Source organism: Zeus faber, assembly GCF_960531495.2.
Source record: "Zeus faber genome assembly, chromosome: 17".
NCBI classification, from domain to species: Eukaryota; Metazoa; Chordata; class Actinopteri; order Zeiformes; family Zeidae; genus Zeus; species Zeus faber.
In genome coordinates, this window is record NC_137204.1 from 15664093 (window position 1) to 15676592 (window position 12500).

The window sequence follows — 12500 nt, forward strand, 5'->3', positions numbered from 1 at the left end:
TCCATTCTGGGTTCGGCCGTCTTTTCCACTAAGTGATTTATCCTGTACTCCTGTACTTTTTGACCCCTCACTTTACTTTTCCTTTACTCCCCCCACCCTCCCACCGCCCCGCCCGCCTCTATCCCTTCTCTCTCTCATGCCCCCTGTTTCCTTCCTTACTCCTCTCTCCTCTCCCTCAATACTTTCCAGAGCAATGAAGGGAAATGAACGAGGGGCCGAGCAGGTTCCGCGGGATATAAGCAGCAGAGGGGTGCATGGATGAGGGGGGGGAGAGCGGAGACCTGTGGAAGCCCATGTTTTAACGCGGAGGCTCACAGAACGTAAAGACGAGCGGATGAGACAAATGAGGTTTCCGCCCCTTTTTGCCCCCAAAACGCACCAAGGCTCCGTCCGTAAAAAAAAGGCCTCGTTCCCTTTCTCTACGGCGACGGCCATAAGCAGCGGGTCACATGTCCCATTCCGTCCTGACTGTGCGTTGACTTTTATTTTTCCTCCCCCTTTCGCAGAGGAGCCCAGCATGTGTTACTACTACGACGGCGACGGGGTGTGCGAGGACTTCGAGCGGGAGATCGGGGTGAGGGATTGCGGCCTCTACACCCCGAGCGGTTTCCTCGACCAGTGGGCCTCCACGGTGGAAGTCTCGCACGAAGAGAAGCCCTACTGCTCCGGAGAGGTGGCCGCCGGGTACCCCGCCGTCACGAAGGTATACGCCCCAACCCCCCGGGGGGAAGCGCAAAAAGACATCAGATCGACCATTAAGAGTGTTGATGTGTGATGAGTCAAGCACGGTGGTAGAAATGCATGCTGGGGCTTTTACATGTGATGCCCTCACGGGGACATATTTGATGCTATTTGATGGCGTTCCGACCCCTGAATGACTCTCACGTCGGGGAAAAATGAACGTTACCTCACGTAGACTGCGAGATTTGCGCTTTTTGATACGAAGGGCGTTCGATTCGATCCCCAAAGTCCACGGGAGGAGTTTGCTGCTATGTGTTGCCGCCTTTCTGAGGACAGGGAAAAAGGGAATGCCATTGATTTCACCTAAGCCCCTTGGAAGCATTGATCTGTTGCTCTCGCTAGTTAGGGAAGTGCTGATTGCCTAAATCTTTAGCAAGATGCACACATTGATGTGCACACACACACATACACACACACACACACACACACGCTCACGCACACGCGCACACACACGCACACACACACACACACACAGACACACTCAGAGGAGTGCATCGGGTTCACTCCTCTCCGAGCTTCCTTCCTTTGAGATGCTTCAGTGCGCTGCAGTTAGGATACTCGTTGCGTTATCTGCGATCATCAAGACTTCCTGTGAAAATGTAATCAGTCCACATTTTTGCAGCTAAATTTTGTAATATAGTCTGGATATGTTCATGTGAGACACGAAATCCAAAAACCGTGCCCTTTGGTCTGCGTCTCTAAACATCATAGAGACTTGAACAAACGAGTAGCTTGACGGCTGGTGTTGATGCTGTTGTGCTGATGCAAGCTTTTCACCGATAAACTCACTCCCCATGGCTAACTTTAAAAAGCTAATTCCGATTATGAATACTGTGGGGGAAAAACGACGATCTTCACGAAGACGGGATTTCCATGTCGACTGACCTAGAGACACAAATACACAATATGCAAACGCTCAAATTGAAATGTGTTCAGGGGGGTCCCATTACGTCGGACTCTCTCAATTTCACATCTCTCTTACACATCGCATTTTGCTTCCACTCTAGTGGCATGAGCTCCTCGCCTCACCTTTCGGAGTAGTAAACTGTTACCTCTACAGAGCTATGACCGAGAAGTCCAATCCTAGTACACACACACACAGTGAGTGGGAATGGTGTCGCTATTTGTTGGTGTGGAGATAAACCTGGAGCCACCTGGAGCAAGATGGAACATGTGAGGCGGTGGCGTCGCCAGCGGTGGGCATCCGGGGCTTCAGCCCTGAATGTTTTATGAATAGCCCCGGATCTAAAAAAAAAAGTTGGTTTATGTACAAGTACGTTTTGGGTCCTGTGTGTCATTCAAGCAGCAGATCCACTTCAGACTACTTGGCACATGCGAAAGAGAGAGAGAGAGCGAGCACCGGGTACAGGGCTTGTCATTTTGGCATCCGGTCAGGGCTGGCGCTTCCTATAGGCGACATAGATGTCCGCCGAGGGTGCCATCCGGAGGGGGGCGCGGAGAATTTGCTCCCCTGTCCCCCTCTTCGTGCATAATGGAGATGGAGCGATCAGGGTGCAATTTGCGCCCGCCGTCTCCGCTCAGTGCCCAGTTCCTCTAAAGCAAATAACAACATTATGTTTTTATTTTAGATGTATTTTATTCTACTCCGTTTCCTTATTGAACGAAACAAAAAAAAGCACTGCGCGTAACAGGGACACACTCTCAGTCACTCTCTTACCTCAATCCTCTCTTACCCCCCACACCCCCCCCAAAAAAGAGGAAAAAATGTGAAGCCTAGAAACGCCCCCGATGTGAGTGCTTGTTGGGTGTTCACAGGAGTGGAGGGTTTCTTCAATGGCTGCTCATTGATAATGGATCCATCGGGTTCCCAATGTGTCAAGTCCAGAAAGAACATCTTACATACCAAATCAACACTACCATCAGTAGCAAACACCCTCTTTGTACATTGTATATGCAATTTTTGCTCCGCCTTTGTTTTGTCTATACATCAGGTTCCTTGCTGGCAGCCAGAAGTTGTCCATTGAGTACCTGCTGAGGGAAGGCATTCTTCCAGCATCTGGAGAACATTCCCTACCAAGTGCAGTTTTTGTTTCCCTACAGTTGGCCTCCAGTCTGATTGTCTTTCTTTGTTGTAGGATGTTGACATTAGGGATATGACTGTCCCAGGATACCATAAGAATTTTTTTTTGGGGAGGTGGGGAGAAATGTATATGAATGCCTACGGGCTGATGTGGAAATATTGTATGGTCCATGTCTTAGAGCAGTGCGACCAAAGCTCAGAAGCCCACTGCTTGTTGGATGATTGTATTTGTTTTCAACATTGACTTTAATTTCCCATGGATTGCCGACTGACGAAAACATTTGTTTTTCATTCCAGCCAAGACATCTTTCTAGACAAGATGGGGACTAGGAGAATGTAAAAGCGGTGAAATTACTCTGGAAGAGCAGTCATTGTTAAATCTAGATGCCTATGGTGTGAGTAGGTCTGTATAGAAGAAGAACATTCTTTATTTGTCACACGGCACACACGCCACAACATACGCACCCATGGCGATTGTATGTGTGCGATTCGGGGGTGCAGGGTCTCCTCACACTCTCCGGGAGTGGTTTATGCTCCCCGGGGCCATGCGTGGGTGTTGCCGCGCGGGCTCCCGGCTTCTCTGGGGCTGGGGGTTCTTCTGTGGCTGCAGGGCAGGGTGCTCGGGGCTTTCCTAGGGTCGTGGAGTGTCTATGAGGCTGGGGGACTCAGGGGTTGCTTGAGGGGCCTTTTCCACTGCTTGGAAGCGCTATAATCCAACCTCATACACCAGAACAAATTGGGACAAGTCCCGTGTACTCACCTGTGGACACACACACACACACACACACACACACACACACACACACACACACACACACACCCATCACAGGCACACACACACCACCAGCACCTGCTTTGAACACACCCCGAACGCCCTCCTGATTACATCTTTCTCCTTTTCTCCCTCCTCTACTGCCATTACTTCCAGCTATCACAGGAAGAGGCCACATGCCCAATTGCTGTTCCAATTTCCCTGGACTTAATTAATTATGTTTTGTCGATATTTGTCATCTGATGTTTTTATGTTTATGTTTTTCCAGGTACATTCTGTTGTTTGGTTCTATGTTTATTTGTCTAACCCGTGGTGATTCTCCCCCTCTTGGAGAAGTAATGATGATTAGTTGTTTATAGACCAAGCCATGGTAAGATCGTTCTCCAAAGAGGGGGATTGGTGGTGGTCTTGTGTAACAAAAAGAGCTGTGCTCTTGTCATCCCACAGGTCGTCCACAGGACAGAGTTGTGCAGCAGTTCTTGATTATTAAAGAATGAATAAAGAGTGGCATTGCAGGTTGAGAAGTTGAACTCCACTTGCAGATTAATTCTGTCCTAGAAGCAATGGCACAAATACTCTGTGTTGTATGCCAAGCATGCTGACACCATATGTTAAAAAAAAAAAAAAAAAAAAAGTTGTTAGAGTAGATATTTGCTTGTGCATCAAATGATGTCATTTGTTAGTATTCATGATCGTGTCATCCCTACAACAAGTTGGAGGCCTTTAAATTGCTGCGGGAGACTGGGGAGACTTTAGCCCTCTCCCCTCAGCCGTTCAGGACAGGGGACATTAGTTGTGTTAATAGTGGGTTCGGACAGGGCGCTATAATGTTGTTATTTTATCGCAAAATGCATTCATTTGCAAGGTTTAAGCTTTTTTTGCACAGATGTCACAACAAGGTATTTACTTTTCAAGTAAATAATGGAGCTCTCTCTTTCTTCCTTGGCTGCACCATTGTTGCTTTCATGCTTTTCTGGATAGATGCTTTGGTAACCCCAGCAGCACGCAGGTTTAGTTGTTGAATAATAATATAAAATTGCCGCCGAACCCATAGCAATTTTAATTCGCTGCTTTTTCCATGGGAACTGGACATTTTCTGAACTTCTGACCTGCGGGACTTTAACATCTAGAAGAATTCAATGATCTGCTTTTAACAAAAAAAAAACTGTAAAAGGTGGCAGTGAGACGTGTTTACATAAAAAAAAAAAAAACAATTCCTTGGTGAAATCAGGATTCAAGTGATCAATGGAACATCCAAAGTTAAAAAAATATACATGTCACAAAAATTGCAAATCTGCAAACTATCTCACCAAGTGTATTGCACGCCCATAATTAGGCCATGGCGTGTTATTCCACATGTTGACTTTGGTCGGCACTCGGCAGGGGAGGAAAGGAGCTGTCGTAATAGGGTGTTGAGGTGGTTTGTTAAGTAGGGTGGTCTACCCTGTTTTGTTTGCTTTAGTCACTGTTTTTTCTCCTTATCCCGTCTAAGGATTATTTTATCGTGTGGGGAAGCAACACACTGCTGCAATGTTTGCCCCGAAAGGAACTCACTCTATCTAGGGTGAATGTCGGATTTTGAAGAGGCGCAGGGTCCGGTTTGTTGTGCGCCCCGCAAATCAGGAAACAAAGCGGATAGGGATCAAACCGGGAGATTGGGAAATAGGATCTCGGAGGGGAAAGAGAGGGATTCTGAAAAGTGTAGAAAAGCGTTGAAATGGGAACAAACAAGAGCGCGAGATACCGAAGTTGGGCTTTACTACCACATTCCTGAAGTTAACTGGCAGTTTTCACTCAGTTAACCAAAAATGGCCCGTTTGAGCGTTCCTTTTACTGCTGTATGTCTTCCCACTTGGCACCCTATTACACAACTCGCTGTCCTGGAAAAGGGGAATCCCTCTTTCAAGTCGCTTCTCAAGTTTCTCCCTTCTCCCTCCGGGGGTTTCTGGAAGATTTTCTGGTCCGTCTGGGAGCTTAGGGTTACAGGGTACAGTCGAGTAGTCCTTTGAGTATTCAGTAAAGACCTGAGATCGTAACCGTGACCGAGGGCTAAACAAATAAACTTGACTTCCTGAATGCTGCATGTATTATATATATGTAGTATTCAGGTTAAGTTTATTTATCTGATAGAACCGAATCTCACCGAATATGAGCTCGAGTAATGCACGTCAGGTAGATGAACACGAAGGAGAATAAAAGGCAGAAAAAGGGAAGGAGTATACAATCAACTGAAATGAACGGCTTTTCTTTTTGCGCTGCATCTTGACCTTACCCCACCACCACCACCACCACCACCACCAGTTCAGTAATTCATAGAAATAAATTTGATGGCTCACGCTTTCCGAGGGCTTCGGAGCAAATATTGGATGTTGATGAAGAAATTGGCAAAACACCGAAGGCAGATTTGATTTACACGTACATATACAATTTAGGCAATTAGTTAATGATTTTAACCTCCTGCATTGAGTGTGCAAATATTTTCAGGGCCATTATATAATAATTTTCTTTGACAAATTTGGCCCAAAGGCATCCCGTAAGTACATTTTGAAAGGCCTAATGGGAAAATAAGTAAATAATCAAACATAAACCGTAAAAAAAAACTTGCCCTGGAGGATGAATTGTAGCAATAATAAGTGATTAATATCAGTTGAATTAAGCAAGAGTTAGTGGAAAGGAAGCCAATGTTGTTTTCTGCTTAATGAGCTTTACCTTTCATCATGTCATTGACATCCCGTATTTTTTCTCTGGCTTTGGCTGCCGGGAAATACACTACATCAGAATAAAAGCTTTGGTCGTGAGGTGCAAAGCTAATACGAGACTTGAACCCAACTCAGCTTTTTTTTGTGGCAACATGGCAATGTTGAGCTCATACTTTCGAAAGAGTAATCAATATCTCTGTGCTTAATACTAATTGCACAGTAATTACAGTACTCTACCAATTACTTTTTGCAGTAATTAGTTTGAGAATTTTTCAAGGGTCTCCATCCCCTGTTCTGACTTAACCCTTGTGTTACATTCACTTTTTGGACCCTTTGGTAATGTTCTGGTCAAATGGACCCAGGATAATACCGAATTAATAAACATATATTGTCCTCATCTCAATTCCAAAACAATAGAGATAACATACATGATTAATGTTTGCAATTAACCCTTGCTGGGGTTAATTGCACAATGGAAGAGTGTTTTTTGTGATAAAGTTTTCATTTATGTAAAACATCCACGATAATAAAAGCTTTGGATGGCATAAATTATGCTCATCTAGGAAAAACTGAAATGAAACAATGTTTTCATTGATGATTATTATTTTGAACCGATATTCTCAATTGATGTTCACCTTTATCTTGAATAATCAAAGCAGTATAGCAAAAACAGGTGATGAACGACAATGGAAACCTGAGAACCAAACAGGGCAGCTCTCTCATGGGGCATAAAGACCATTCAATCTCCTATGGGGGTCTTCCGATGGCTGGCTGTGGGGCTCTTTCTGTGACTGGCTGTGGGGATCCTCCAGCGGCTGGCTGTGGAGATCTCGCAAAGATTGGCTGTGGAGCTCGTTCAGCAGCTGGCTGTAGTGCTCTTTCTACGGCAGGCTGTGGAGATCTCCCTATGGCTGGCTGTGGGGCTCGTTCAGCGGCTGGCTGTGGGGCTCATTTAGCGGCAGGCTCTGGGGCTCTTTCTACGGCTGGCTGTGGAGATCACCCGATGGCTGGTCTGTGGGGCTTGTTCAGCGGCTGGCTGTGGGGCTCTTCCTAGGGCTGGCTGTGGAGATCTCCTTACAGCTGGCTGTGGAGATCGTTCTACGGCTGGCTGTGTGGCTCTTCCTAGGGCTGGCTGTGGGGCACGTTCAGCAGCTGGCTGTGGGGATCTTTCTATGGCTGGCTGTGGGGCTCTTTCTCGGGCTGGCTGTGGGGCTCTTGCTAGGGCTGGCTGTGGAGATCTCCTTACAGCTGGCTGTGGGGATCCTTCTATGGCTGGCTGTGGGGCTCTTCCTAGGGCTGGCTGAGGGGCTCCTTCAGCAGCTGACTGTGGGGCTCCTTCTGCTGCATGCTCTTCAAATTCACGTTAATACTCGGATTTTATATTCAACATTATACTCATATTCTGAAAACATCCTCCTCTTCCACTTCACTATGTGTCTCACTCTCCTCCAGTATTAGCTTTGCATTAGGATTGGAGTTGAAGCGACTTTTTCACTGTGATGTAGAGTTTTTTATCGTATTCGTCTCTCCCCAGATGTGCAAGTGTGAGGGGTGCAGTGCGAGAGCGGGAAAGCGTGAGCAGACGTCGTCTGTGCTTGGATTATAATAATGTAGCAGGTGTCTGTGTGCGTAAGTCTCACAATCTGTGTGTGTGTGTGTGTGTGTGTGTGTGTGTGTGTATGTCTCTATCGGTGTGTGTCTCTATCGGTGTGTGTGTGTGTGTGTGTGTGTGTGTGTGTGTGTGTGTGTGTGTGTGTGTGTGTGTGTGTGTGTGTGTGTGTGTGTGTGTGCGTGTGTGTGTGTGGGGGGGGGGGGCGGGGGTTGGGGGGTGATGCATGTGTACGCATGTGTATGATTTATTTTCCCAAAAAACAAGTGAAGGCTATGGAGTTTCTGGTTAAAACAATGTATTCAATGTAAGTGATAGTTCATGTTAACCCTTATGCGGAACACCGCATAACGGTTAACATGAACTATCACTTTTTTTTCTGCCGATAGTGGTGAGAGATTCTTTTAAATGACTCTCAAAATCAGGCCAATTCATTTTTTAATGTGACTGGTTTCAACTTTCAGCTTCCACTAAAACAAGTCATTGATAAAAAAAAATGCCATCTCTCTCCAATACTCTCAGTAAACACCTCTGGACGGCCTGGTGAACGAAATGAAAATAAAAATAAAATGGACAGAGATAGGTGGGTGGGATTGAAGGTTGAAATGATACGTACAGGCTCAATAAAGGCACAAATGACGCGATCCGCGGACGCAACGGCATCACCCGCAAAGACAGCCGTTTTTTCTCCCACGATTTTTGGGAGGTTGTCTTTCGGGGCACGTGCACGTTTGACGTCGGGACTTTGACGGCCGGCGGTGAAGCTCCATAAAAACAGTTCTCCCGCTCCTCGTCGGATGTCGAATTCCGCCGCAAGGGGCTTTCCTGGTGCGGCCTTCACCTTGGTGGTAAAACTCATCCTTCCCAGCTCCATGCGCAGGATGCGTTCAGCTCACCCACGGGGGAGGGATTTCGGTGAATACCGAGGCGGCGCACGCCCGCGTGGTCGCCGGGAGCTTTGCGTCGCGGGCGTCGGCAATTTATCGTCTTTTAAAATACCAAATGTTGAACGGCGGCGGAAACAATTTTTTTTTGTTCTTGTACACCTGCAAGGTCCGGCGGTTGCAATACGCCGAAGTACTGAGAGGCATTGTAAGCACTGTACTGTAAATTCTGAATTCTAAATCATAATACCTTGCGATACTTAAAAGATGACTTTTAATGTGCCCCGTTGATCAAAACCCAAGCACAGGAAATACGATACATCAACACAAAATTCAATACCAGTTTGAGCGGTTCAGACATTCTAAGGACACAGAGGTAAGGGGCCAAAGTGTAGTGAAACATCAGTGAAACTAAAAAAAAAAAAACAGAAAAAAAAGATATACCATCCAAAATAAATCAAGGCAGTGAATGGGAACGCTCGCTCTAAATGTGCCTTAACAAGGGTCAGTGGTTTTAACTGGAGGTAAAACTATCTGAAAATAATGTGTTTGACAGACAAACCTTACAACATCCAAAAACCAAAGTGCAGAACAGAAAACAGAATTATTCGAAGCTGACATGGAAGTGAAGTGGAAAAATGGTGCTAAAACTCCTGTTTGCCATTACCACATTAAACCTTTAAGGACGTTCCCCAACGAGTAGTTTAATTTAATCGAAACACCATATGGACACTAGAAAATGTATGAACTTGGCATATTAAAGGCCATTTCTGAGCTGAGTAGTGTTAATGGTCATAAAAAATGCTTTCCTGCCACTGTATCATTTCAACCGGGTTTTAGTGGTTGGCTTTTTTTTTTTTTTTTTTTTTTTTAACTTATTTGGGACCTTTCTAGTCCCTCTTTTAATGACGGCCATATATCAAAACGCCGCGCATGACGAAAGACCGTGGAGGAGCTCAGTTCTGAGGTTACCTTTGAATGCTGTAAGGTGGCTTGAGACTTTCCTTCCTTTTTTCTCTCCGACTATTTCACGGAAACACGGACATGTCAACGCGCGCACACACACACACACACACACACACACATGCAGAGCTGACTGCATGCAGGATTATAGGGCACGGCCATAGGGGATTGAAATGTACTACTGCTGTCTTAGCGGGGCAGAACATTATGTTCCCCCACACAAACACACCATGGAATATGGTGAGCCAGCTCAACCTGCTCTAGGGGAGGAAGGGAAGAGGCATGGTGGTGGTGGTGGTGGTGGTGGTGGTGTGGGGGCGGGGCAGAGGGGTGGCCCCGGCAGCTACCCCTTTGTGTTTCCGTGTCTCCGCGTCCTCCGTTGTGACCGATCGTGGCATCGTGGGATGGCGGATTGAGCCCGCGTAAAATTTCCTACAAGCCCGGCCGAGGCCCTATAAGGTCACGGGACCCGGGGACGATCCGGGACGCAAGACCCCCACAGGAGGTGGAAGCCGGTCTCTGGGAGACCTTTATTCATTTATTCATTCATTCTTGGAAATTGTAGCAATCAGATTATGCATGAGCACTCATCTGCAGAAAACAAAAAAAGGAAAAGTGGTTACTTTATGCCGTATTATAGGCTGTGTTATGTCAGGGCACTGGATATGACAAGTCCAGGACCTTTACTTTTAATTATTTAAGTAAGTTTAAAAGCAAGTGCTGATCTTCTTTCATCGGCGCATAAAGGTAAAGGAAATGGTTAAACGACACAAAAGCGCGGTCTCACGGATACATCCGTAGCCTATTGACACATACTGTAATGTACATAAACACACGCACACACGCACACACACACACACACACACACGGGAGGAAAGGCATATTTCCCCGCAGCCTTTGCTCACAAAACCACACGGCCCTCGTCAGGCACAGCGCCAGTGACATAAGCGTGTGGTAACATTAAAAAGAAAACCTCTGGAATGGCGTTCCGTTCCTTTCCTTTCTTTTCTTTTCTTTGCTTTCTTTTCTTTTTTTTTTTTTTACTTCTTTTTGTCTCTCCCTCTCATTTATTATCCTGATGCTTCCAAGTGGAAACCTCACTGGGACCGCTTTACTGATGACCCCCATTGACATTTTGGAGCTGTTAATACACAAGGTTTTGGCCTGTCTTCCCAGATCTCCGGGGGCCACCGGCGGCGCGCGGGGGGTGGGGGGGGCCCGTTATGCGTTTTCCGCGCGGACCGCATCTGGGGTTTTTTCGGCCGCCCGTCCTTAAATGCCTAAGAGGCGCTGCGCGTTGCGCCGTGAGTCGGCGTCGTCGGGCCGCCCCGCCGCTCGTGCCTGCCGCCAATGAGATCAGCGAAGGTGCCCTGCAGAATGGCTTCGCCTGCCTGCGCTCGCTGGGTTGCTTTTACGACCCTGCCGCCGGGTGGTTGGCTGCGGAGATTGCCTATCATTTGCCGCGATCCAATGAGACGGCGGGGGCCCGGGAGGGCGGTAGGTGGGGCCCGGGTGACAGGACATTACCTCAGATGCCAGACTCTCACCAGAATTCCAGTAAACCATGGGACAGGGCTTGGAAGCTCGTGCGGCTCTCCCCCTCTCACCCTCTCTTTGTGTTTTTCTCCCCTCAAAGTGGATGTGCTGCCCAGCGCACACCGAAGCGCTTTGCAGGGAGAGGGAAAGGGAGCGGTTCGGTTGGTGTAATTGGCCGTGTGCGGCGCTTTACCTCCACCTTCGGAGAAATGCGCTTGGTGTAGCTGGCGTCCAATGGTTTACCTCGGCCCTAGGTGTGTCGAATGTGCTTGTTGCGGTTAGTGTGCAGTGGTTATCCTCCACCTTAGTAGAGATGTGCTTGGTGTAGTTGCCGTCCATGTGCTTGGTGTAGCTGGCGTCCATTGGTTAACCTCCGTCCTAGGTGGGTTAAATGTGCTTGTTGCGTTTAGTGTGCGGTGGTTTACCTCCACTCTAGTAGAGATGCGCTTGGTGTAGCTGGCGTCCATTGGTTTACCTCCGCCCTAGGTGGGTCAAATGTGCTTGTTGCGGTTAATGTGCGGTGACTTACCTCCACCTTAGTAGAGAAGTGCGTAGTGTAGTGGGTGTCCATTGGTTTACCTCCACCCTAGGAGGCAGAAATGTGCTTGTTGTAGTGAGCGTCCATTGGTTTGTCTCCAATTTATTTTGGCTGAAATGTGCTCATTGTACTGAGCGGGCGGTGGTTTACCTCCACCTAAGGAAAAATGTGCCCGTTGTCGTTAGCCTCCATTGGTTTACCTCCAATTTAGGAGGCTGAAATGTGCTCGTTGTAGTTAGCATGCGGTGGTTTACCTCCACCTTAGGAGGCTGAAATGTGCAGTTATGCATGGTGTTCAGCGGTTTACCTCCACCTAAGGAAACACGTGCTTTGTGGAGTAGGGGGTCCATTGGTTTGCCTCCCCCTCAAGTTGGTGAAGTGAGCTTGTGTATGTGGTCTACGCCTTTGTCCCCACACATGCGAAAAGACCAAGTTGGATGCCATACTCACCTCCTACACCCTCACCTCATACAACCTTACAGCGATCCCGACCGGGCCACACGGCGGATCAGCGCCTGTCGCCCCGTCGCCCCGCCGCCCTGTCGCCCGGTGGCCCTGTCGCCCTCACAGCAAGAAGGTTCTTGGTTTGAACCTGACCGCGACCTTTCTGTGTGGAGTTTGCATGTTCTCCCCTACGTTCAGCTGGGGCTCCCCCACCCGAAAGACATGCATGTGCATGCTGTATGGAGGGACGTTTGACACGAAAACACTTTTTCA

At 47.6% G+C, this 12500-nt stretch overlaps 1 protein-coding gene across 1 annotated transcript in view; it reads left to right on the top strand.

Moving 5' to 3' along the window:
- pappaa (pregnancy-associated plasma protein A, pappalysin 1a) overlaps positions 1 to 12500 on the top strand; it is a gene marked incomplete at both ends in the record, with an annotated part of 91827 nt that overhangs the window by 39552 nt on the left and 39775 nt on the right. The window contains one exon of the mRNA XM_080018471.1: positions 507 to 703. Within this exon, the coding sequence (XP_079874597.1) occupies positions 507 to 703 (197 nt within the window). The remainder of the gene's footprint in view (positions 1 to 506; positions 704 to 12500) is intronic.